We start from the raw sequence: 27,377 nt of genomic DNA, 5'->3' as shown, positions 1-27,377 counted from the left end.
TGTCTCAAATGGACGCGGCTTCCTGCCGGCGCGCCGCCCGTTGCACGACCGACGAGCCCATCGACAGCATTGCGTCAGTGCGAACTCATCGAAAAATAATGTTCCGATTCCGCTCTGCACGGCGAACCGGCGTGGCCATGCTCGCATTCAGCGACAAAAATCGCCTCAAGAATCGTTCCTGGACCGATCCTCTCTACGGCAGGTAAATATCTTGCCGTTCGCGAGGGATACCGCCATCGGCCGGCAGCCTACAAACGGCGAGTTGTCGCGTCTGCTGCTCCGGCCAGAAGCAAGCGTGTCGGTCAAAGTTCATTGCCAAGCACAAGCCCACTTTTTCATGCTTCTACGAGGGAGAAAACGACTGTCTCTTGTCCACTTTGAAGCTGTGAACGGAATCGTCACGACCCACTGTAGCACAAAATAAACAAAACGTTGGTTAGTTGTAGTGACAGTCAATGGAAAGCCTCACGCACTAGAAATAGATGCGATCATGTCGAGCGGTCTCGCCAATTCAAGGTGAGGGCACATAATCTCGTAAACACGACAGCTAGCGCTGTAGGAAGCATGTATACGAGCGGTGATCATGAATTTGTGCTCAGTAGGCGTCAAAGAAGCCCGTAGGCCATCCACCATTGCAAGCAGACGGAGGTGCACGGACGGCGCGCTGATGGGCTCGTGTTCGCCAACTAAAGCGGGAGACACACGGTCCGATTCGGTGTCCGATCCGGCGTCCGACGCGCCTGAACGGCAGCCGGAATCGAGGTGTTTTGCCGTGCCGAAGCGCCGGATCGGACGTCCGGCGTGCGACAAACCGGGCAAATTTTCATCGTCCGATGTGTCCGACAACCGCACACTCCGCAGCGTCGTTTGGCCGCAGCTGATGTGACGTTCTCTGACGTTCCCTCCACGGAGGCGGCGCTGGCAGGCCGGTTTCTCGCCGTCTTTTTTTTTTTTCCCTTGCCTGCTGCAGTTTGTTGCCGACACGAAATAGTTACCAGTTCAATAAAGTTATCTCGAACATGTGCTTATGATGCAAAACAGCGCCTAGTACACTAGCACTAAGCTACCGTCGAAATCGGGAGCCGCGACGCGAGGGCCTTTCCGCGGACAAACAGCACACACCGATCTCTATGCACCGACCGTCCGAGCGAGGCTGCTCGCTTCGCTTGCACGTTTGCCCTTCGCAACGACTGCGTCGAGTAAACCAATTGTATTTGATTACGGGCTACCTAAGTGCACACCGTTAATTGTTTTGGCAAAAATAAGCCCTCTTCATCGAGCTCGGGCTGAAACAAGCGCCGTCGGCCGCAGCGTCCGCATAGCTATGCCTGCCGGCCGTATCGCTGGCTGTTACCGGAGCCGTCAGTGGACAACGCGCCGTCGTGAAGTGTTCTGTCACTTGAAGGGGCATAATGTTATTGACAGTGTTCACGTAAAGCGAAGCAGTGTTGTGCAGAGTTTTTATATTGCGTTTCTCGACGTGAATCTAAACTCAAGCTGGGGAGGAGGGAGGGGGGCTAGATCTGGGCGGAGCTTACGCGCCGCTCGACCGTTCGGATACACGCACGTTGGATCGGACGCCGAATCGTACCGTGTGTCCCCTGCTTAAAGCTCGCTCATGGTTCGGCGTTAGTCCCTGTATATTCTTTATAAATAAGGAAGCCTACCTAGGCACTGTAAACCCAACAATTGGGGTCTAAATGCCTGCCCTCCTCCCAGCTACAATTTCGTTTGAGCGACAAAGTCTGATTTCGAAGGCCGTGCTTTTGCAAACTGCATGCGACTGAAGCGGTTGCGAATCTTGAAGGCGACATCCGCTTCGTTTTTTTTTATACATATACAGTACATTTTCTTAAACTTCGTATAAAAAAGTGCATATTTATACAAAGTTAACATATTTGGACTCAAGAAATTTGTTAAAGTGTCCCTACCGATTGTTGTTAGGAAAACACACGTAATTTTCTCATTTACGACAGATTTTTCTAAAAACCGCAGAGTGGCGCCACTGCAGTATTCGTTTGGTCGACGTACCACGTTGGTTCTAGTGAATGCAGTAAGGCGGTACTTGAGGTATATTTTAGAAGTGCCTAGACAAAATGTGCTCCTTGTCGTGTGCAGTAACCATCGCAAACCCTCCGGACTCGTGTAACGCCGTTAGTTCGCCGTGTGTTTCGTGCGATCTATCAGTGTCGACAGTGAGTGTCTTACTACAGCGCCCGTCCGAGCTGCCTTTGTTCTGCCGAGCTGCCTGCCAGCGCTCTCGTGAAGTCTGGTACTGGAGCTTCGAATCGTAGTGTATGGAAGGCTGTTGAAGGTTGTGCTTTTGTGGAGCTGGAGTTCATCGGAAGTTCTACAGTGTTTGCGCCAGAAAGACGTCGGTGCCTCGGTACCTTTGAGACGAAGGAGCGTTGGCCAAGTCTTTTTGAAAGGTAAGCAAGTTTGGCCCTTGCGCGCATTCTTGAACTTATGATTTACGTAATGAACGTTGTGTAACTAGCTAGAGCAAAGCGCTTTCTGATCGTAGGTTGGCCGTCTTGCTGTGCACATTTAGCAAGCAATTTCACGAAGGCTTCCTCTGATGTTACAGCGTACTTGCATTCTGCTGTAAAATATATGCTACCCGCCTTGATTGCTATGCCTGAATGGGCACACAATTATGAAAACACTGAAAGTTGCTGTTCGTTCGGTAGTTTTCGGGCAAGAAGTTATTCGTTATATATGCATTCCCGCAAGTACGGTACATGTGTAATGTATCCGTCGATGTATCATGGGCTTCGCGCGTTGGCACGCGATTCCTATGTTTGACGCTTAAGCGGATAGAAGCTTGTATGAAGATTTTTGTATGTATACAGTTTGGTTTGGAGGACCACGTCGCGAGAACCTGTGTATTGTTTATGTTTTTGAGTGTCTTCGCGTATTTGTCTTCTATGTTGCAAACCCGACATAGGCCGATATTACAGTAACGAAGTTTATTTTTAATCCAGACATTTCAGACACCGGCCTTTAAGAAAGACATAGACCAACCAATTCTTACGAACGGGATGCCAGCTCTTGCAATCGTAGGTTATACGGTAGTGCGTAATAAAGTAAGGACTGCGATTTTGTAGCGATACTTACCCCTCGATTCTATAGCACTCTTGTCGCCCACCGCAAACGGCCGGCTGTTCCAGTACGTAGCACGGGCCGGGGCGGCGGTCAGACCACTAACGAATAACGAAAAGGAATAGCATCGCTACAAAATCGAGATCTAGCTTTCAGAATGCTTTTCATGTGCTCAATATTTTTTTTTAATCTAATGCGCCACGTTTTACTGCATATATGAGTTTTGTTTTTGATTGTCCTGGTAGCCTGTTGTTGCTGATTTCGTTCCTTCCTGAAACTTCACTTGTTACAAAATATCAGTGTAACCTCCTTAGATATAACAAAGAGACATTTGTGCAACCAGGCGCAAATTCATGCAGCTGGCTGTGTGAGGCTCTCTTTGCAATTCCACATGACACTGGTAAATCACAAATTCCCAGGTTCACAGCACAATAAATTAAACATTTCCTACTTTTGAAGGCTATGCGGATTCTGGAGGCATCCCTGCATCGAGCAGGAACCTGCTGCACTGCTGGAAGCTGGACAGCACGACAATAAAGCACGTGATCTGTGCGCTTTCTCAAAGGTGCGTACAAAACTGGTGCTGCCTTTCGAGTTGTAGGATACATTTGTGTTATATGCAATCATTTTACTGTATTGCCATTTTCAGGATTTCTAGTGGCTGATCACGAATTTTATGTTTTGGTGGAGTGCCCTCAGTTTAATGAATTTACCTAAAGTAGCCTCCTCTGAGTTAAATACAATTGGGTGCTTGAGTAATTATGCCTTATATAACTCCATATAGACTATATTAATCTAGCCAAAATGCCTTTTTAAGAACCATGAATTGAGGTTTCGTGCCTTGAATAATGTACTCTAGAGTGTCTAGAAAAATGCGTTCTACCACCTAAAGACATGGTTTACTGAAAAGTACCTTAAGCAATGCTTTCGCACAAAAGTTGTATCATCAAGAGTTTCAGAGAAGCCTGTGTGGTCAGTATGAAACATGACAAAGACAGACATAGACCAACCAAATACAACATTAAAAGCAATACATTTTGGCTTCCATATGGAAGCCTTGTTCACAATAAGGCTAAAAAAAGTGGAAGTGCATATTTAATTAAGTGAGTTTTAGCATAAGATGGGCGTGGGCTCCTTGGTTTCAGATAAACGTGTGTCCTGTTGATTGCATCTCCAGGGAATCCGGGTACAGGCATGGCTTCCAATTTCTTTCCTGGCCGATTATGCTAGACACTATCCAGTCACTATTGTGTTTAGTCATTGCTGCATGCTCTGCCAAAGCATTTGATGCCACTCTTTTCTCATCCACATCGTTCTGATGTTGGCGTAGCCATTGCTTAAAGTTGCCCATTGCTCTAATGTAGATAGTATTCATATACACATGTTATGTTTCAAAGGTCAGAATTCATGTCAGTAAAATTTTTGATACGGTTTGTTACTGAGATGGCTACCTCGTTGGTTTAACATAGCTTGTCACTGGGATTGCTCTCTTGTTTGTTTAGCTTCTTGTCGGGCTCTTATGGATTTGATTTTGTGCACAATGAGATGTTACACACACACCTTGCATATACATGAAAAAAAGGTTTACAACAGAGATAACATATATGCATGGGCATATATATGTGTCAATAAAATACTCGAGCCTCATTTCTGCCTACAGAAAAAGAAGTTATTTCTCCTCGAGGGCATGACTGCTTGCAATAATGAACCTCCAAGAAAAGGTTTTCTCTAATCCGTATTTTTGATATCTAAATGCTTATGTGGCATGTACAAACTGCTTGCATCAATTTCTCATTGGGATGAGTGGTCTGAATTTTAAATTTGAGTAATAATTGCAATAAATAACTCATTTCACCTGTCTTCTAATGACTAAAATTCTATGCTTCTACCTTGCCAAACCTTTTATGAAATTAGTTTGATGAGGCCCAATATACAGGGCTTTCTAAATTGAAGGTATCAGTACCTATTAAAGACTGCGCTAACTAAGAAAATGCTGCTTGTGTATGTGGTTTATTCATTTCTCAGACAGAAGTTTTACACCCAAGTGCAGTCAGCAAATCGAAAACAATTGCGTCTTGTTCAATAGTTCTCGAGCACTTGTGCGTCACTATAGTCCGATACAAATTTAGAAAAAAGGGGAGGCCCCGCCCAGGTGAATGAAGCGCGACGTCCGATTGCCTCCGCGACTAAAATAATCCCTCAAAAAATCGTGCTTAGGAAACGCGCAATTCCCAGTATAAATAAAGACTTTGATGACTGGTTTAGTGGAGCTCTCATGTGCTACAGCACATGCCAGATCGCAACAGAAAAATAACCCCGTGCCTTCCACAACGCTGCCCGTCGTCTGCTCTTTAGCTTCATTGCAAGTGGCAAAAGTAGAAAGAGCAACTCTGCATGGCACTTGTGCTTGTTTACATGTACACGGCACATTTACTACTCCTGTTCCGAGCTTCAAATGAATCAGCTGCTACTGAACAAGTACTTATATAAAACAATGTATTTATCGCTACCATTACAAGCCCAAGATGCTCAGTGTCAGCGAAAGCACCGTGTTAAAGCTGAGGAGGGAGGTCAAAGCTTCGCATATTTTGGGTGGCAAACTATGACGCCCTCACGAAAACGCCCACAAAATGTGGAGAAAAAAAGAAGCAGCACGAAGTAGGACACGTGTGCGCTGAGGTCGTGTGCACGATTTCTTTCACCACAACGAGATACCGACGATCGAGAAGATCACTAACGAGTTCTCGAAGCGTATATTGTGTTATGTTTGTGCCCTAGGATTTGCCTGACGGAAGGCCAGTGCTATGGTTTGTCGACCGTCGAGGCAGCATTCATCCCCGCACGGTGCCTGCCTGCTTCGGACACGACTACGTGCACGGCTCGTGTTTCCTCGCGGCTGCACGGCGTCCACGATGGAAGCAGCCAGCGGATCACGGACTGCTATTCGGCCCCTCCCTGTCCCGGCAGCAATGCAAACCCCCCCTCCTTTCTCCGGCGGCGCCCACACCACAAACGACTCCCGCTGTGTTTGGGACAGTTTCCAAAGGAGGGCTGTGTTTCGACCCGGTGCCTTGCAGTTGGTTCCCTTTGTCCTATGCGGGCCATAAAACTTGCCCGGCTCACCATTCTGACCAACTGCCAAATCGTCCTGACGCCGCAGCACGGTTCAAGGAAGCGCCGGCCACCGAGAGCGGCGTTAGGACCCCGGAGGCTGCCCAGCCCCTCTCTCTTACGGCCTTGTTTCGTCCTTGGGGACTGTCTGGGGGATCTTTGGACTGAGGGGTGTTATTTAAGCAGCTTGCAGCTGCTCTGTTGGTCTCTGTCCTGATAATGACGACAACATGTAAACATTGTATAAAGAATTATTCGCAGAGAAAACTCTCCTCGTCTCTGACTGCGTGAAGCGAGGTCCAGACCTCCTGCCAGCCACACATACCTCGGCAAACGCAACAATGGATCTCCCATCACTGAAGCGGTGTACTGTGTGTCAAGCACAGCAGCCAAGCATTCTCCCGTGACCTCTCAAATAAGCGGTTCATTTGATGACATATTCCTTCTAATGGAAGCCCAATTCTGAAAAAGCAACGTCCTGCACAGATCATGCTCAATATAAGCGTTGGCATGGAAACGTGCTGAAATGCCGGAAAATCTGAATGCAAATGCAGTTATTAACTCTGAATAACTATGTGGGGCCCGAAATGCTCATTCGGGCAGCCACTGTCCAGCTTCACACGAAAAAGCAGTAGTCAACCTGAATGAAATTGACAGCCACTCTTAGCAGCCTGCACGCCAAAGCACATTGTGCTTTGCGTGCAGTTGTGCTGCCCCTACTGTTTTTTCCAGCCCGTTGAGATGAATAATGCCAATGTCAGAAGGCCCAAAATACTCTAGTGGGCAGCCACCTATGAGCATGACGGGCCCTGTGATGAAATAACAGTCATCAGGGCACGCTTCCAAGGCACCTTTAGCAGTCTGCACGTCAAAGCCCTGTCAAGCCGTCACCACTGTTGGTGAAACGGCAGCAACCAATGCGACAGTGACAGCCACTGTTGGCAGCTTGCATGCAAACACACATTCATGTGGTGGCATTGTTTATTTTGGTTACCTGGCCTAGGCAAGTAATGCGAATAAGAACAATTATCAAACATCATTAGCTTAGTTAGGCCCAATATACTCAGTCGGGTAGCTATTAATAGCAGTAGTCGAGGGCACGTTTGATAGGCACCATTAGCAGTCTGCACGTCAAATCACAGTCATACCGCAGTCATTGTTGTATTTATTTATCTGACCGGGCTAGTAACACCAATGTAAGCACAATTATTCACCCTGAATAGCTCTGCTAGCATTGTGCTAAAAAATGCTGAGTGAAGTTGAATTTGTTTTATTGAGGCAATTATTTAATTTACAAGCCATCGGCATGTCGATCAACGGCCAGGTTCAGACAATGTCATTTGTGAAGTAATAAATGGTGAAAGTTGCAAAAGCTCTCAGTGCACTGCTTTGCTGGGCTCCATTCACTGAAGAATGTCTTTGCAACGGCGAAAGCGTCAGACAGAAATCACACCCCGCTGCACATTGTTATTCGTGCTGAAAATTTTCGCCATCATATGTGATAGGCAGCGAAACCGTTTGTTTACTAAGACTGAATGCATGAAAAATGCAACAGCATAGCAAGGTGTTTCACAATATGCAGCCTTTCATGTGCACTTCTGGCTAGCTGCCACATGCACTGATGCATAAACGTGAGCAGAGGTAAGAGGCAAAGTTGCTGTGCAACCCACATGGCGCTTTTAAGAAAATGTATCTCTAAACCTTTCTGTTTTGATAGGCGATCAAAATATGTTTTGAGCAAGTTGGTTAATCACATTGCAGGAACAATACAAGAAACAAGGACAGAAAACGCAGCGAGTAGGCAGATTGAGAAGACGAGGTAGACCAGTGAGAAAGGTTTTAATGAGATGGAAGAGGCCAGTCCTGCAGTGTACAGGAGTTAGTGCTTTGAATGAGATTGTCTAATGAAAATGTGTAAGGACTTTGCTGAACGAAAACTATCAAAAACAAATGCTAATATAAAATAAAAGGACAAATATGAGTAAGTGCAAACACGCATGGTAGCAGGAACGCTGGCAACACAACTTATGCGTGACTGTGCCACAGCACGCATTCTACAGCTTGCGTGCGCTGTGAGCACTGGTGGAAAGAAATCAATCAACGGTGCTATACACAATGCTCGAACACCGCCATTAGACGCTCGGCTATCTCACTGTTGACAACGATCACTCACGCTAAGTTGACGGCGACAAATCTTTGCATTGGAGGCTTCTTTGTCAAATACAGTAAAAGCTCGTTAATTCGAACCGCATGGGAAAGCCGCTTCAGTTCGAATTAACGAAAGTTCGAACTAACGAAAGTGAAGGAGAGCAACAGTACACTGCGATTTGGAAGCAGTAGGGAATGTCAGAAATTTGGCATGTCAGAAAGTGATGGCGTGTGCCGCGGGCACACGCCATCTTCAAGTCGAAGCTCTGGGTCCGACTGTGCCACACCACCGATGTCCACAGAAACGAATGTTAGCCGAGGCTTAACACCATCACAATGAATCGCGACGGCCGATACCTCCTAAGCTGAAAACAGAGGTACACAACCGATGAAGACTGCCGAGACGAAGACGCCGAACATGTGGAGGTGGCGAAGGCCCTGATGCGTTGGTTCTTGATTGCAAGCGCAGTTGCGACGTACTTGATTCACTGTGTTTTGGCGCTTGCCGTGCCATCTTCGCACAACATTAGCAGCTGTACAAGATTTGCAAAGCCTCCGAGATTCGCAACGGGCAAGAAGTCTCGGGGGTTACGTAGAACGGAGAGGCGGCAGCCGCCGCTGCCTTCTGGCTGACCCCGCGTCGGTTAGATTTTTTTCCGATTTTGCCTTCTCTCGCCGTTCTCTCCGTTTAGGAGGCAACGCAGCCTTGTGTGTAGGCCGTAGGCGCATTTCTCTGGCCGTGTGCCATGCGAGCGTAGTTCGAATTATCTGTGAGGGAACCTTCTCGCGTTCGAATTAACGGACTTTTTTATACATAGACTTCTGTGGAGCTTGGCCGGACCAAATCGTACAGTTCGAATTATCCATAAATTCGAATTAATGAAGTTCGAATTAACGAGCTTTCACTGTATTTTCTGTTGAGACGCTCGTAGGTTTGTTTCACGCGCGCACACTTTTCTAATTTCTCCTCAGAATGGTTTTGCTCCATCACTTTACCCCGTCCGACGAAAAATGCAGCGACATGGTACACGAACTCAACTGCCGCTGACAGCGGGCACCAGACTTTGGCAAACTTTTCTTGTCTTAACTTCACTCAGGAGCGAAATAAAAAAGACATGAAACAAACAAGCAGGATGTGTGTTTGCAGCAATCACCGAGGCATCCTATTTTCAGACAAAGCGTAGCGCAGCATCAGCGATGCTCGCTGCAATGTTTCTTCGCCGGATCACGGCTTAGAATAAACGCACGCGGCACAGATGTCGCATTGTAAGCTCGCAGTAATATTTCCGGCATGATAGACAATGACAAACAGATTGGGAATTCACTGTGACGAGGCATTGACACGCACAGCTGACGCGACTTGGCCCAGTTCGAAGCCCGGGCGGCCATCTTCGACGGCGGGCCACCGGCCGTCCGGCGCATGACGTCAGTCCAGAGTGCGCACCCATTAGTGGATGCTCGTGTGCATCCGCCTCGGAGGAGTAAAGGCCCCTGTTTTTCTAAAGTTGTATCCGACTATAATCGAGCACAGCTTGACCCTTGGCCTAATACTAAATCAGGCTTGAAGCTTTCAATGTGTGCTAACCGCTAGAACAGCACCAGATTTCATTCTGTGCCAAGGGGTGGAACGCATTTGCTTAGAGCTAGGCAGATGAATGTCTTTCTTTTGCATTGAAGTTCCCAATACTTTCTAGTCTTAGGTGAAAGTACACAGCTCAGCACAACGCATGTATGGTATACGTAAGGGTACTTTGTTCTTTAAACCGTATCAACAAGAAGCAGCTACTTCCGTTTTTGCAAACCTTACCTTATTTCCTAACCTTTCCTTGATCAAAAGTGTAGAAAATTAATCTGTGCTTGTTCTGTTGTTTCACAGGTAGACATCGGCGACGGTGTATATGTTGAAAAGGGCCTGCTGAAGAGGCTGCGCCTGGATGCTAACAACTCGGGCTTTCAGTTTGCGGGTGGCCTCCTTAAGGCTCGTTTTACAAAAGAAGAGGTTGAAGGGAGGCGCTACACATGGATGCGCAGCGATTGTTTGTGACAGCGTCACTGCTGGCAGGCCTGGCCTGCCTTTTCGCTTTGTTCTGGGTCTTCCACGTTATCTACTCGAAAAAGGCCCACAGGATTTTGACATTTATTGAGCACTGCTTTCTGGATTTTTGCTACACAAAGCCGCAGGTGAAAGCATTGGATTTAGTCAATTTTTACAAGAACTATTGCTAGGCAAAAAAATTTTCAGATGCATATCCTCAAGAAAGTTTCTGTCAAAATTATTTTGCCTAACAAAAGCATTCGTGGGTTCTGTGGCTGACAGGTTGCCCAAGCCATGTAGCACAGTGCTTGCTTTAAAGGGACACGAAAAAGAAAATTTATTTGAGCTTTATGAAATCATTCTTCTACAACACCGAAAAAACAACTCCCACCATGAGAATTGGCTTGATAAGCCAGATAACTTGCAAAAACGAAAACTGGTGTCGCCACCACCACCTTATAGTTCCTGCACCAGCTCGCTGTGATATGGAATTTGACGGTGTCTGTTCGGGTCTAGCTAATGTTCTACTGGCCAATATTGATGAATTATGTTGTAAAGGTGTCAAAGAATATACTTAGTTGAAGTATGACTCCACACGGATGTGCGGGCACTGCATAAAACTTGAAAAATGAAAGTTAAATCTTCATTTTCTCTTCTAATAATCCTCTTATTGCCACAATGTTCATGAATACAGTTCTGAAAGATTGTTTTATCAGTCTAAAATGATTTACTGTTTCACTTTAGTATTTCTGTAATGGACCTTCAGCAACAAAATGTGTGTTAGTATTCCACAGGTATTCTCAGCGGGGGCAAAAGCACCAGCAGCATGCTCAATGATTCTGTACCAACTGATAACTTGAAGGATATCCTGTGCCACTAGGGTTAGGCCAACGTGGCTCTGTGTTAATCACAAGTGTATTATGCAAAACTTAATGGCCCAGAAATTGGTAATTCAGGAGGGAGTCGAATTAGCAATTTTTTTTCTTTATCATGGACTTCTCACATTACACTTTGTCACAACGCATTCACTTTAAAGTAACTGTGAAGAATAAGGTGGTTTGGTATTCAGACATGCCTTCTGTGTGTAAACAGTGTTAGATGAGCAATACAAAGATACACCATAGATGCTGACTGGCAACATGAAGGGGTTTGAGGGCAGCTACAAATATACATCCTTGTAGTCGTACCTATAGCACCATGTTCAATTTGTCACACAAGCATGTGGCATCCATCACAACTGCATGCCTAGAAACGGACAAGGGCAACACGCTCAATTCCCTTTTAGTCTATCTAAGAAGCACTACAATTTTTAGGCAACGAAATTGAAATCTGGCTTGTACCCATAAGTACTGCAATACAGTTGTGCAACGTGTTCCTCTTGTGTGGAAAACGGGCTGCATATGTTTTCTTTGAGCACAAGGGGGAGTGGTATCAGTTAGAGCCCCTCCATCCACGTGCCACTGCCGCTTTCTTAAGTAGCGACAACCTTTGTTGTGCGCCGCCTTTTCCCCTCACACCAAATCCGGTTCCAGCATTTCCAGTTTAAAAGTTTCCGGTTCCGGCGTTACCGCTTCCTGAAGTTGTGCTGCGGGAATTTCCGCTTTGACTGCCGATGGTGAGACGCCCACGCGTGCTTAGCAGAGCTGTGGGAGTCACCATGAGAAGAATGCAAAGGCGACAAGCTGTTGTATTCCGCTGAAGTAGTAATTCGTGGTCGCTGTTTTCTAAATGCACGAAAAACTGCAGTGGTCTCCAAGCGCCCAGGCACTACATTCCACTGTACGTTGTCTCTCGTGGCTCAAGCCGTCGCAGGTTGACGCGAAACAGCGAACACGATCAGATCGCTGATTGCAATAGGCGGTGGTACTTGGATGGAATCGCATTCACAGTTTAAACCGCAACTGGTGCAATTAAAGCCTCTCCATCGACGCGAAAGTAAACAACGTTAAGAAAAACATAGCGTTACTTCCACTCGGAACAGGAAGCTGCAGCTACGGAAATTCCGCTTGACACCGGAAGCTAAGGGGGTGAGTGGCAGAGGAGCGTGGAGGAAGAGGGTAGGTTGGCGGTACTTAACCTGGTCGGCGGAAACGTGTATGGAGGGGCTTTAGTATCAGTTAATGGCTGTTTTCATATATATGTTTTGTCGTGTGTATTAGCAATCACCATTTTCCTTATCTGAGTGAGGTCATTTTTTAGAAAGTTTGAAAGTTTATAGAACATGTTGCTCATGGTTGTTGCAGTTTTCTTCCTAACTATCCATTCATTGCATTGCGCACCCATGTCTTGGGCAACTAGCTGTTTGAAGGTCAGTATGCTATCGATGGGTCTAATGGTAATCTCTAGTGCCCTCTCATTTGCTTGTTGCAATACTGAAGAGTTTTGTATATTGTGTCACTTGTTAATTTTCACTGTACTTTAGTTTCACTACATCTTGAATGTGTTGTGATAGTTTTTATTTTGCAATGAAAGATATGGTGGACAGTTGCCAACACTAATGTGATAATATGAATGCTTGCTGTATTTATCACGATTGTTTCATTTCGCTGGGGCACTAATGGTCATTAGCAGCAGATGCTAGCTGCCCTTAAGTGCAATGTTTTTATGTTGCATAGTATTGTTCATGATCCATTGAATGCACTGCACGTGCATGTTGAGGACAACTGCCTGTTTGATGAAATTGTCTGCATATTCAGTGGGTCTAATGTGAACATCTCTACTACTGACTTAGCTTCACTACATCTTGAATGTGTTGTGATAGTTTTTATTTTGCCGTGACAGATGTGGTGGGCAGTTGCCGGCACTAATGTGATAGTACGAATGCTTGCTGTATTTACCACATGGTTGTTTTATTTCGTCTGAGGCACTAGTGGCCGTTAGCAGCAGATGTCATGTGGCCTTATGTGCAATATTTTTATGTTGCATAGTTTTGTCCATAATCATCCATTGAATGCACTCCAGACCCATGTTCTGGACAACTGCCTGTTCGAAGGAATGATCTGCATATTCAGTGTGTCTAATGTCAACATCTCTAGTACTGCCTCTGTATTTGTGAGTTAGATTTTGTATTGTGTGTCATTTTGTTTTCACTGTGCTTTAGTTTCACTACATCGTGAATGCGTTGATAGTTTTCCTTTTGCAGTGAGAGATATGGTGGGCAGTGGCCGGCACTAATATGATAGTACGAATGCTTGCTGTATTTACCACATGGTTGTTTCATTTTGTCTAGCGCAGTAATGGACATTAGCAGCAGATGCCATTTGGCCTTAAGTGCAATATTTTTATGTTGCATAGTTATGTTCATACTAATCCATTGAATGCACTGCACACCCATGTTCTGGACAACTGCCTGTTTGAAGGAATGGCCTGCATATTCAGTGAGTTTTATGTGAACGTCTCTAGTACTGACTGTATATTTATCAGTTAGATTTTATATTGTATGTTGCTTGTTTTCACTGTACTTTAGTGGGATTGCACATTGAATGTGTTGTGATGTATTTTATTTTGCTATGAGAGATCTAATGGGCAGTTACCGGCCCCCAGTCTGTGTGTTAGTACAAATATTTATTATGCTTATCACAGTATCTTATAAGGGTATAGTTTTGTGATGATTAACTCATGCCTGACTTTTTTTATGAGAAACATGTCAGAACTAATAAACAATCCCTCATGCTTGGGATCCATGAAATCGTCTTTGTAATCTTTCAATTGTCTTCGAAACATTTCCACATCAGGCCCAAGAAACTCCAGAACGGGCTTGAAAAATTACTCTCGGAAAGAACCGAGAAAACCTGATGAACGAGGTGAAAAAATACTCCGAGATCAGCTCCAACAAACCACAGAATGGGCTTGGAAAATTACTCTCAGGTAGAGCTACGAAACCTTGATAACGAGGTAAGAAAATACCCCGACATCAGTACCAACAAACTCGAGAATAGGCCTAAAAATAACTCCCAGGAATAGCATAGAAAACTGTATGAATGAGGTAAAAAAATACTCCCACATCAGAACCAAGAAACTCGCGAATGGGCTTGAAAAATAACTCTCAGGAATAGCCTCTAGAACTTCGTGATGGCAGTAAAAATATAGTCCCACTATCGTCCCTAAAAACCTTCCCACAGATTAAAAAATTACTCTCGTTTCTACATACAAAAACCTTGGTCAGCATGGTAGTAAATTTTTACCTCGACTGGTACGTAGTAAAAAAAACCCAGAAACGGGAATGCGATACAGGACGAGCGGTTTACTCCCGTTTCGCGTTATTTTTGTTTAGTGTGTAGGAGGCTCGGATGTTTCTTGTAGTCAGTCTCCGACTTCGTTCGACTGCCTTGGCGCTCCTTGGCCACACTTGGCCCTTGCGCCAGTAAACACTAGATATCATCATATTATACGAATTTACCCTGATGGCCTTCGGCATACGCAATGCGCTGCAACGTTTGAACTAATGAAAGATAATATGTTTCGCCACTTAAAATGGAACACGTGTTTATGCAACATCGATCACATCGTTGAATTCACCCAATATCTCAACACGCATCTCCAAATTGATTGACCATCGTAGGCCTGCAATCTAACCAAAAAATAGAAGAAAAATCACCGACAGTTACGATACTCCCTAGTGCGAAATTTGAGCGGGGCTGTATCCGTGAAAGAAGTCTGCGTGCCAATTCTTTCTATTATGATAATCTAGCTAAACGGTTTATATTAGCACGAGGATTCTGAAAGTAACCTGGCTGGCGCGGGCCTTGTGTCTCGATCAGCACATTGAAAAGAGAGCGAAGTGTGGCGCGACTGCCTCGCTAATCGGGTCACCACGAGAGGCAGCGCGTGGGTGACGCGTGGGCGCGATTCACAGCAGCCACCGCAAACAGACTTCCACTCACGCAGGGCTTGGTGTATATACGGTATCGGAGGATGCGCGCGGCGCGTGCCTTATCGATTGCGTCATCGGTGAACAGACGACGGCGCCCTACTCTGGCGCCATCTCGTGGGGGTCGTCACCGCACAAACCGTCTTGCGCGGCACTACGCTTTTCTCCTTACGCTTTCGCCATACCCTCCTCCTACGCCTTCAGCCTCATGGTTCCGCTGCCCCTCCTTCTCAGCCTTTCTCTTAGTGCTCCCTTAGCTATCGCCGTCTTTCATCCTCCATTGCTCTCCGCGTTTGCTCTTTCATTGTTCACTGTATTCTTTCGTTCGTTTCTTCAGTGCGAGGAGGCCGAGGGACGACGCCAAACGCAAAACGCAGGAACGGGCGCCTAAGGGCTATGCCCTAAAATTAGTGTTGAGGTTAGCAACTCGTGTTAAAACCGCGCAGTCAAATACGATGAGCGGCGAACGCCTCCATTCGAGACCGCAACTATACAAGAGATATATTATATACAGTGCTCTCATCCAGTAATTTATTACATTCGTTTTAAGAGTAACCTTTAGCACAGGAGCTCGTATGTAAAAACTAAGAAAACGAGAAATCGTTTTTATGGGCAACCACTGCACCAAATTTGATGGGTTTTTTTTTCTTCATATAATGAGATAGACCGTAATGACTTTTCGAAGCAGATTTTTCGTTTAGGTGGTGCATGTCTTAAGAAGTGCAGAAAATCGGGTAACAAATTAGAAATACGAAACCATGAAGTTAACAAATATGTACCACAGCTATTAAAATACCGGTTCACGAAAAGGAGTGAAACCCATTGGAATTCCACAAGTGAGCAGCCTTCAGTGTCTCTGCCGAAGTGCAAACTTAATTTTATAGAACGTCCAAGGAATAAGACATTGGTCGCGGTCTGACTACTAGTCTAGAACACATAAGAGGGCAGCGCGAAAGAAAAAATAAACAAGCACGAAGAGAGGTACGTGGACAGAAAGTGCGGCCGTCCAGTATACGTACGTTTCTGTGTCATTGCCCTTTCTTGCGCTGTGTTGTTATGTGTTAAAAAATGCAGAAACTTCACAGGGGGCCCTATAACGTGAAACTATTCAAACCTATTTTATTCTAATCTTCTAAGGTCAAATTTACGTAACCGCTGATGAAAGCATCGGGCGATGACCAGCAACGTTGTGAGAACAACCGAATCAAATGCTCTCCTGCTTTATAGGAGGTTGCTTTTGTTTGCTTTGAAAACGTGTAGCATTGCCTACATTGATAGGTTTTTCTTATCTAAATGATTGGCAAGACATGAGATGCACGCTCAAGTGGAGAGAGTTTCCAAGAGGCCGAGCGAGCGCAGTTTAACATAGGTAACCGGATGAGGAGGGTGGTACCGGCGTCACCGATTGGTCCGTTGCCCCTTCTCCCCTTGCGGTAATTGGTCGGAAATCGCGGTTGTATGCATCGGAAGATTGAGAATAGCGCTCAAACGAATATTCAGCGCCAAAAGTTGGTATGACGATGTCCCATATTGCCGAAAGGGCTGGTTAACGTTATACTGTCACGATATATGTTTTATTATACTCCAATAAAACCATGCTCTCACGCCGGGCTAAGTAGTCAGCACTTGAGAGATCGGCCTGCAGGCATCTCCTATCCCTTTCGGAAAATGCAGATGTACCTGGGTATTTCAAAAGAAAGCAGATTGTTGTGGCATAATAATTCCCATTCAACGCGTACACATCGCTTTGACGCGATTTTGTGACTTCGCGTGACAGACGAAGTGGGTTCCGCTCGAAAAACTTTTGACGAATATGGCCAATAATATGCGGAATACGAAAGAATACTTTTTCTTTTGTTCGGCCTAATTACGCATAATTAGTGCGTATAAGTCATATGAGATGTAGGCCCGAAAACTTTTTGACCAATCGTGATTGCAGTATTAGAGTAGGAAAACTTATGGTGAAGATCGCACTCCGAGGGTCATTGGAGCCAATGCTTAACTCAGCGCGAAGACATACCATTTTCTAAACACGGCATAACGTCTCAAGGTACCTACGTAGATTAATTTACCATACCTGTGTAACCTTACTATATTTAGGAAAAAGCTTGTGCCAGGAAGTCTAGTTGTACACGTGGCATAAACCTCTTTTACGCATGAAAAAATAACTACCACCCATGGACAATACAAAATAAAAAAAAAGGGCCTGTACGGCTGTTACCGGCAACTTCCCTCGTTTCCTTGCGTTTTTATTGGTGCGTAGGCTGTATCAAGCGCGTATTTGTATTCTTTATTGATGTGCCCACTTGTAGGTATATTCCTCCGATATAAAAAACCACTGACGATAGGGATACTCCCTAATGGAACATTTGGGCGCTGCTCAATACGTGCTTTCATATCGCTATATTGCGGTTGGCGCGGACGCTAACCCCTGCGGAAGCCTGTAAACGGGAGGAATGTTCATGAAAGGAAAAAAATGTCATCGACCCAGGGTCGAGCACGGCCGGTTCACTGGCAGTCCTAGTCCCAAGTTAGATGAAGACTTCAGTCAAGCGGAAACCAGAACGGCACTCCAAGGACTCAACGGCAAGTCAGCCCCAGGACCGGACAAGGTTAGCAACAAAACGCTCAAAAACCTGGACGACAAATCTGTCACCAAACTCACGGGCTATATGAATAAGTGCTGGAGAGAAGACCGGATCCCGGAGCAACGGAAGAGGTCCAAGGCTATCCTCATACCCAAGCACGAAAAGCCGTTGAGTTTGGAGAACCTACGCCCAAACTCTCTCACGTAGTGCGTGGTAAGGTCTTGAAACACGCCTTCCTGAACCATATCAATAGCCATCTAGAAGAGACGGAAGCCTACCCCCACACCATGATAGGCTTGCGATCCCGCCTGTCCACGCGGGACGTCATGTTACAGCTAGATAACCAGATCCTTAACGACAAGACAAGAAACACCAGAGCCATCCTAGGACTACACCTGGAGAAAGCATTCGACAACGTCGCTCACGAATCGATCCTTGAACAAGTGTCTAATCTTAACCTGGGGGAAAGGGCCTACAACTACGTGAGGGACTTTCTGCACGATCGCAAAGCCACCCTGACGGTTGGCGACCTCGAGTCCGAAGAACGAACCCAGGGAAGTACAGGTACCCCCCAGGGCTCAGTTATATGTCCGCTCCTTTTCAACTTAGTCATGCTGGGTCTCCCCAGCAAACTACGGGAAATCGAAGGAATCCACCACGCTATATACGCAGACGACGTAACGATTTTGGCGGGCCGCGGCTGTGACGGGCAAATTGAACGCGCACTAACAACGACCATTCACAAAGTCGAAGAGCATCTCCAAGGAACGGGCCTCAAATGCTCCCCGAGCAAGTCCGAACTGCTCCTCTAGCGGCCCCCGCGCAGAGGCAGGCCAACAGAGTTACACAGGACCCCGGGAGTAGGAGGAAATCGGCCTGTACACGCAAGACGGAAACGCAATCCCCAAAGTAAACAAGATCAAAAGCCTCGGAATGATCATTGAGGCAAACGGAGCTAATGGCGAAACCGTGAGGAATATCGAAGGCAAAGTCACCAGCGCCATGAGACTCATAAAGAGAATAACCAATAGACACGTGGGCATGAAGGAAGAAAACGTCATTCGACTGATCCACTCATTCGTTGTCAGCCACATCGCCTACGTATAGCCGCCTACCACAACTGGTACATCGCGGAAAAGAACAAGATCAACACCCTCATAAGGAAAACGTACAAGATAGCCCTGGGCCTCCCGGAATTGACGAGCACCGAGCTCCTTCCTCAGCTGGGCATATACAACGCCCTAGAAGAAATATCCGAAGCACAACGTATCTCGAAGCTCGAAGGCCTGTCGACCACCACGACGGGAAGGTACATTATGAACACGCTCGGCATAACGCACCACAACCAGCACGGCCAGAAAATGCAAATCCCCAACAAATTCAGAGAGACCATTACGGTGGCAACCATCCCAAGAAACGTGCACCCCGATTATAATCGAAGTAGAAGAAAGGGAAGAGCCGAGGCTCTGCTCCGTTCATTCATCCGGGAGAGAGACGCGCTCTTTGTCGACGCAGCCGAATATGCGAACGCTCAAAAATACACAGCTGTAGCCATAGACGCAGAGTCCAAAATCAGAACCACATGCAGTGTATACACCAAACACTCGGAAATAGCAGAGGAAGTAGCGATTGCGCTGGCCCTCACAGAACAGGAATGCGAAGTCGTACTAATGACTCGCAAACAGCAGTAAAGAATTACGCCAAAGGTCGAATTTCCAAGGAAGCCCTGTCCATTCTGGCCAAAGCGGGCAGATCCAAAACCACGAGCTCGAGGATCATATGGTTCCCCGCGCACGTCACCACGGAAGGTGACGCACTCCCGAACCTAAACGAGACGGCGCTCCGGACGGCCCGAGACATGACCCGCCGCGCCGAACAGGGCAATGCCTCTGGAACAATAGCGAACGCTTCTCGAGCAAAACGGGACAGGCTCACCAGATACAACGACATAACAAATGCATATTTGAACGCCAGAAGGATATACTCACCACCGAGTCCCAAATTGAACAGGAGGCAGGCCGTCACCTGGCGACAACTCCAGACGAACACATTCCCTAATCCATTCCGTCTGAAACGTATCTTCCCAGATAAGCATCAGGACGACACGTGCAAATTGTGCCAGGAAGGACCAGCAACACCTAAACACATGCTATGGGAGTGCAATGTAGTTACAGGAGGAATGGAAGTTACTCCGGAGACCCTGTCGTCGAGGTGGGCCGCCGCTCTGCGCAGCTCAGACCTCGGAATCCAGACGTGGGCAGTCCAGCAAGCCCATGAGGCGGCGTTGAGGCAGGGCCTTGACATTCCCCCGTGGGAGACCTGAGCCCGGGTCGCATTAAACCTTGCCGGACGTACAAGAAAATTGTATCCATCCATCCATCCATCCATCCATCCATCCATCCATCCATCCATCCATCCATCCACCCATATGTATGTATGTATGTATGTATGTATGTATGTATGTATGTATGTATGTATGTATGTATGTATGTATGTATGTATGTATGTATGTATGTATGTATGTATGTATGTATGTATGTATGTACGTACGTACGTACGTACGTACGTACGTATGTATGTATGTATGTATGTATGGATGGATGTTTAGGTATGTATGTATGCATGCATGCATGGAGACCGCGTGCGACGCCGCTCTGTGCTTCGTTATGCCGCAACTTGCAAAAAGTGTCAGCGCTGGAAGAAACCTACCATGCCACCTGTCGGGGCTCCATCCAATTGAGGTTCCAACTGAACCTTTCTCGAAAGTAGGCTTTGACATATATATATATATATATATATATATATATATATATATATATATATATATATATATATATATATATATAGTTCTCGTGGTTGTCTGTTCTCCCGTTTTATGTCCTAGTCCAAGGCTGCGTTGTTCGATTGTTACATTTTCACTCGTGTTTTACAGGTGGATATATATATATCTATATATATATATATATATATATATGCACCTGTAAAACACGAGTGAAAATGTAACAATCGAACAACGCAGCCTTGGACTAGGACATAAAACGGGAGAACAGACAACCACGAGAACCGCGGAATCGACTATCCCGCTATTTCTGGTCAGTAGGTAATAAATGAAGGACTGTTGTAAACTTTATATGGATTATTTAACATGGCCCGCTAATTGGTCTGTGTTGAGCAGGTCTAAATTTTCATTTGAAGCAAAAAAAAAGAGGTCCCTTGGCCCATTGTATCGAAGGAGGTAGGGAAAGATCGTCTTATGTGGACTCTGAAGTCGAGGCTCTGGTAAGCAGAGCGTCGATGTTGGCAGTGAAGTTTCCTTGCTGGCACTGCGGCACATATCAGCTTCGACAATTCCTTCCAAGAGACAACAAAATTAGAAGAAAAAGGATCTCACAATAAAGCGCTTTCTACACTGTGCTTCAGAACATCAACTGTCTAACCAAACTTCCTATGGGGCCCAGTGATGAGCACGAAAATTTTCAATCTATCTCACAACGCTACCAAGGGAACATCCGAAGGCTTTATTCCAACTTTGGGAAACACGCTTTCCTTAGTAGCGGCAGCGGCCAAACCTATCGTCATTTAATATGTAGCCAAAGTCTGTAACAGATCAAGAGTCCATAATTTTATGTTCAGAGGGCACCTGGGTACATGCAGAATCGTCGCTGTGATCGTGGACTCGAGTAACCAGGGAGCATTGCGTCACTCCGTGTTTTGTTGCCCGGTTGCCGTCACGTTCTTTTCGTCAATCTTCTCCTTGATGTCACGAAGTCGCTTCAACAGTGGTTCGTAACTGCCGTACGCGACACCCGAAATCCACGAGAATACTCCCCAGGAATTGATCTGCGCCTGGACCACATCTTCATACTTTGCGTAGTTTTCGGCGAAGTACTTGAGCACCTTCTGAGTGAGAGCCGGTGGCATAGGAGACTCGGATGCTTCTCGTAGACAGTCTTCGAGCGTGTCACATACCGCGACCCTAATCGCGTGGTGGCGCATGCTCTCCATAGCACCGTCGGCCAGGAAGGACTGTATGGAGACGAGCAGGCTGCCGATGCTCAGGGCGGAACTCCAACTCGGTCCATTAGGAGCCGTGCCTAGTAGGCTGAGGCAGATGTGCTCGCCGCGGATGTGCGAGTTGAAGGACACTTTCCCAGCGCCAGTCAGGAAACGCACACGAGGCGGCCGCATAGGGTAGTCGGCCGGGCACTTCAACTGCAGGTGGAAGAGGCCGCCTTCGAGAGGCGTGCCCCAGGGGCCCACGAGGATGGCGTGCAGCACGCTCACTTCGCTCTCTTCCGGGACGACGAACACTCCCGGTGTAGCGTCGGCGTGTAACTCCACCAGGTCCCGCTGCACCCTCTGCAGGCACTGTAGCGTCGGCTGCTCGTTCTTAACGGTGTCCCAGTAATGTTGCGTTGGTCAGGCCATTTTTGTCAAACTTTCGCGACGACGAGGACTCCAGAGCAGATGTCGATGACCCGAAGGTCCTCAACGGCAGCGGTGATTGATAATGATGTGTTCTAAACACGTCTATGGTACTTACCCTCTACAGGGAATGAGCGTAGAATTTTGTGTTTGGCACGAAGCAATATTTATACTTACAGGAATTTAACAAAGGGATGAAGAAACTCTCTTTTAAAGAAAATATTGTACAAATATTATTTATTGAATAGCCATGGTTTATTCAGTGCAAATCATATTAACAAGGACATATACAAAGGTCGCTTAACCGTCGGAAGTTAACGACTACGTGGTCACACCATAGATATCAAAATTAAAGGATACCTCAATACCTTCTACTTCGTGGTCCTGGTTTATCGGCGGATAGAAATTAAGAAGTTGACTTTCTGTCCTGGTCAGCGTTCAAGAAATTACACTGAAGATTTGGGATCGCAAGTTGCTCGCCGAGCAGTGGTTTGGAAGGACAGGGTGAAAACTGGGTCAAACATTCACCAGTTATATTGGAGATGATCTATACCTCTGCAAAGGTGTTGATGCTTCTATACCCGAAAACAGAAAGGTGAAATAGACATTGAAGGACATCACCGGCGACATTTCTCACGTGTTGATCGCGTAGAGTCTGCGTGTATCGAAGCGGAGTTCATAAAGTTTTGCCAAAGCTACAACGAGATGAGGAGGCCGTGCGAATCGGCATGCCGCCCATCATGCAGTGGCTGATGAGGCCCCCTCTGCTATGGCCCTCCTCCCTAATCCCTCCCCTTGTTAACACAAACCCAAGCATTAGTGCGAGAGCAAGTCGCACGTCAGGTTTCTCGGCGACCGTTCACGCAACTTCTCCAACTGGAGCCGCTGCCACAACCACCCCCTATACATTGCGCGCCCCCGAAGCTCCAGCTGATTATTGAAGAGCAATTTCCTGAGGCGCTAACAATGCTGCATCAGCATCACCTTCTTGCCGATCAACTCGCTTGTCGTCGCCGACCACTTGTGGCGATTCTTCCACGGTCGCTTCCACCCGCTTCTCGTCCTGTTAGTCGAATTGCTCCCGCCTTTGTAAATCCTTGGCGTACGAAGGACAACAGGCCGATATTACTTGCCTGTGGTATAGCCGGACATGTTGCACAACGTTCTCGCCGCCGCATGTTGCACTCTAACGGCTTTTTGCAGACACCTCGCCACGCCGACGTGCAACCTATTCACCACGCTTATCCAAGTCGGCAGTCGAAAAGGCCACCAGGAGTGTGCCTGTTACTTACACCTGGTTCACGTTCCCTGCGGCATCGGTCGTTGTCTCCCATGCGTCGGCGGCTTTCATTCACGCAAGAGGAAAACTCAACGCCGCAGTTCAGGAGGCTGGAACTGCGTCGCCTTCTATCTGTACAAGTCCTCCATTGTCACCTTCGAACGTTGTCTATTTTAATGTTGACATGGTCCATATCCTTGCGCTAACTGATAATGGATCAGCCATGTCTCCACAGAAGAAACGCGTGCCTCGCTCTCTGCAAGAAGTTACGACGCCACTTTCTGGGTTTTCTCTCGGCACAACAAGCGCCCGGCCAGTTCAGCCTTCATCCGCATGCACAAGAGTTGTTATGCATGGGATTCTCTACATTGTCGTGATTGTGTTTCTCCCGTCCTTCTCTCGCGATGTTACTGTTGGCCGGGACTTTCTCGCACGAATAAACAGCGCCATCAACTGTGCTGATGTCGAGCTATCGCCTCTCTCGGGTGCGCCCGTCACCACCGCCACTTGTCCTCATGGTAAGCTGGTCCTTCGGGAAGACATCGCAATACCACCCTGCTCGTCTGCCGTTGTTCCCGTATTCTGCGGCAGAGTCTCCAAAAGCTTTCACCTTTTCACTCCGACGGGGCTCTTCACGACCTGCAAAGATACTCCGGTCCTTGTTGCTACACATCATATTTGAGCCATAGTTGTCTCCAAACCGCTTCTCTAAGAATGATAGCGTTTTCCGGCGAAGCGCTTAGCCCTGTTCAGCCACTTGGTGATGTCATTGCTATCGACGTGCCTGATGTTCGTATGCTTCGTTCCACTCAGAACTCACTGACTCAGAACTCGCTGAACTCATTGACATTTCGCTTGTACTCCGTCACCAAGTGACGTATTCTCTTCTTTCATAGAGAGCGGCCTCATTTCAAAGCAACGCGCATATGTCCTGAACCTGCTGTGCTAGTTTCCTTCTTCTTTCGAGGTCACTGAGCCTTTTTTCTGGGCCGCACATCGACCGTCAAACAACACGTCGATACTTTTTCCAACGCGCCATATTGACCGTGCCTTTACCATGTCTCAGCCTAAGAGTGCCAGGTGGTCAGTAGTCACGATGCAGCTTGCTTCAACGTTTCGTCATTCGACCTTCCTATAGTTCGTGGGCATCAGCGGTGGTCATCGCCACACAAAAAGATGGGAGCATTCTCTTCTGCGTCGATTGTCTCAGTCTTAATAACATAACACAAAAAAGGTAAACCTTCGACCTCAACTTAACGAAGCTCTGCACAGCTTGCTAAGTACTCAGTTTTCTCCTTGGATTGGCGCTCTCACTACTAGCAGGTATTATTGCAGACGGTTGATAGAAATTTAACGTGATGGCTTTGGGACTATGCAATTGGCTTGCGACGTTTGAACCAACGGTGGACATCATGCGCGACTTAAAATGGAGAACGTGTTTATGCTATCTCGGTGACATCGCTTTGTTCAGCTCAGATCTCAACATGCATCTCTTCCGCCTTAGGGTAGTGTTGACGTTCGTAACCAACGCGGGCTTGCAGTTGACCAAAAAGAAAATGACAGATGATTACGATACTCCGTAAGGCAAAATTTAAGCGCAGCTCTATACATGAAAAAAGTGTGGCTTCAGATATATTCTCTTATGATCATATCGTTACACGGTTAACACTAGGATGAGAACGCACTGAGTAGCACGGCTGGCGCGGACCATGTCTCGAGCGGCACATTGGCAAACGGAGGGAAGCGTGGCGCGGCTGCCTCGCTAATCGGGCGATCACACCCGGGTGACTCGTGGCTGCGAATCACAGCAGCCACCACAGACAAACCGCGGTTCATGCAGCGCTTTGTGTCCATATATGCTGACGGAGGATTCGCTCGCCGCAAGCTTTATCGGTTGCGTCATCGGTGAACAGATGACGGTGCCATACTCTGGGGCCATCTCGTAGCGGTCGTTGACGTAGAGACCGTCTTTCACGGCACTACGCTTTTCTCCTTACGCTTTCGCCATACCCTCCTCCTCCGCTTTCAGCCTCATGGTTCCGCTGCCCCCTCCCTCTCAGCTTTTCTCCTCGTGCTCCCTTAGCTATCGCCGTCTTTCATCCTCCATTGCGCTCCACGTTTGTTCTTTCATCCTTCGCTGTACTGCTTCGCTCGCTTGTGCGGTGCGAGGAGGCCGAGGGACGATGCCAAGGCAAAACGCAGGAACTCGTGCCTGAGAGCTATGCCCTAAAATTAGTGACGAGGTTAACAACTGGTGTTAAAATCGCAGAGTCAAAGACGATGCGCGGCGAACGCCTCTATTCGAAACCTCAACTCTACAAGAGATACATAATATTGTAACGTAATAATAATAAGCACTGTAATATAGTGCTCTAATCCAGTAATATATTACATGTGTTTTAAGTGTAAGATTTAGCTCAGGGGCTCCTATCGAAAAACTAGGAAAACGAGAAATTGTTTTTATCGGCGACGACTGCACTAAATTTGATGAGGTTCTTTTTTGCATATAAATCAAATAGATTTTAATGACTTTTCAAAGCAGATATTTGGTTGAGGTGGTGCATGCTTTAAGAAGTGCTAGAAATCGGGAAAGAAATTAGAAAGATGGAACCATGAAGTTAAGAAATCTGTGCCATAGCTGCGAAAATAGTTGTTCACGAAAAGGACTGAAACCCATTGGCATTCAGAGGTAAGGAGTCTTATGTTACAACGCAAACACATGCAACCACAAAGTATAAAGGACAGGACACATGTGTCTGTCCTTTATACTTTGTGGTTAGATGTGTTTGCGCGGTAACAGTTTTTATTTCAAGTATGCACCAACTCGCACAGAAAGAAATTTTAATGAAGTCTTATGTGTCTCTGCGAAAGTTTTGTACAGGGAACGTATGAGTATAAAGTGGAAAAGTTATTGTATGGAAAGTCCAAGGAGCTAGATATCGGTCGTGGTCTGACTGGTTGTCGAGAACACATAAGCGGGCAGCGCGAAAAAAAAAGAATAAACAAGGACGAAGAGCGGTAAGTTGACAGAAAGTGCGGCCGTCCTGTGTACGTACGTTGCTTTGTCCTTGCCCTTTTTGGCGCTGTGTTGTTATGTGTTCAATCATGCAGAAACCTTTCAGGGGCGCTATAACGTGAAAGTATTCCAATCTATTTTATTCTAATCTCCTAAGGTCAAATTTACGTAAACACTGACGCAAGTATCGGGTGGTGACCAGCAGCGTTGTGAGAACAGCCGAATCAAATGCTCTCTTGCTTTATAGGAGGTTCTTTCGTTTGCTTTGAAAACGAATAGCGTTGCCTATATTGATTGGTTTTTCTTATCGAAATGATTGACAAGACGTGAGGTGCACATTCAAGTGGAGAGAGTTTCCAAGGTGCTGAGCCAGCGCAGTTAATGATAGTTAACAGGATGAGGAGGGTGGTGCCGGCGTCTCCGATTGGTCCGCTGCCCCTTCTCTCCTTGCAGTAATTGGTCGGAAATCGCGGTGGCGTGCAACGCAAGATTAAGAATACCGCTCAAACAGATCTTCAGCACAAAAACGTTGGCACAGCGACGTCGTGTACTCGCCAAAAAGGCTGGTTAATGATTTACTGTCACGTTATACTGTCACGCAAATAAATCCCTGCCCTCCCGCAGGTGCGAATAGTCAGCACTTGAGCGATCAGCCGGCAGCCATCTCCTATCCCTTTCGGAGAAGGGGGATGTCTCTGGTTGTTTAAAAAAAACGCAGATTGGTGCGGCATACTAATTCCCCTTCAACGCGTACAGGTCGCTTTGATGCGATATTGTGATTTGTCGTGACAGACAAAGTGGGC

The 27,377-nt window shown here is 46.6% G+C and overlaps 1 protein-coding gene and 1 long non-coding RNA gene across 2 annotated transcripts; one reads left to right on the top strand and one right to left on the bottom strand.

Moving 5' to 3' along the window:
- The first annotated feature begins 2,320 nt into the window (after positions 1 to 2,320).
- Positions 2,321 to 10,324, top strand: LOC135897449 (uncharacterized). The gene is made up of 3 exons (XR_010563040.2): positions 2,321 to 2,429; positions 3,562 to 3,667; positions 10,238 to 10,324. It is a non-coding gene; the product is annotated as an uncharacterized lncRNA (long non-coding RNA).
- Positions 10,325 to 21,553: 11,229 nt separating this feature from the next.
- Positions 21,554 to 23,613, bottom strand: LOC135897446 (ubiquitin-conjugating enzyme E2 Z-like). Its single transcript, XM_065426055.1, has 2 exons — positions 23,572 to 23,613; positions 21,554 to 22,243 (listed from the first exon to the last, which is right to left on the bottom strand). The coding sequence occupies exons 1-2, from the start codon at positions 23,611 to 23,613 to the stop codon at positions 21,554 to 21,556; spliced, it is 732 nt and encodes a 243-aa protein (XP_065282127.1).
- Between the last annotated feature and the right edge of the window lie 3,764 nt (positions 23,614 to 27,377).

The sequence above is a fragment of the Dermacentor albipictus genome, chromosome 2 (genome assembly GCF_038994185.2).
Source record: "Dermacentor albipictus isolate Rhodes 1998 colony chromosome 2, USDA_Dalb.pri_finalv2, whole genome shotgun sequence".
In the NCBI taxonomy this organism is placed as follows: Eukaryota; Metazoa; Arthropoda; class Arachnida; order Ixodida; family Ixodidae; genus Dermacentor; species Dermacentor albipictus.
This window is presented reverse-complemented; position numbering and strand designations above follow the sequence as displayed.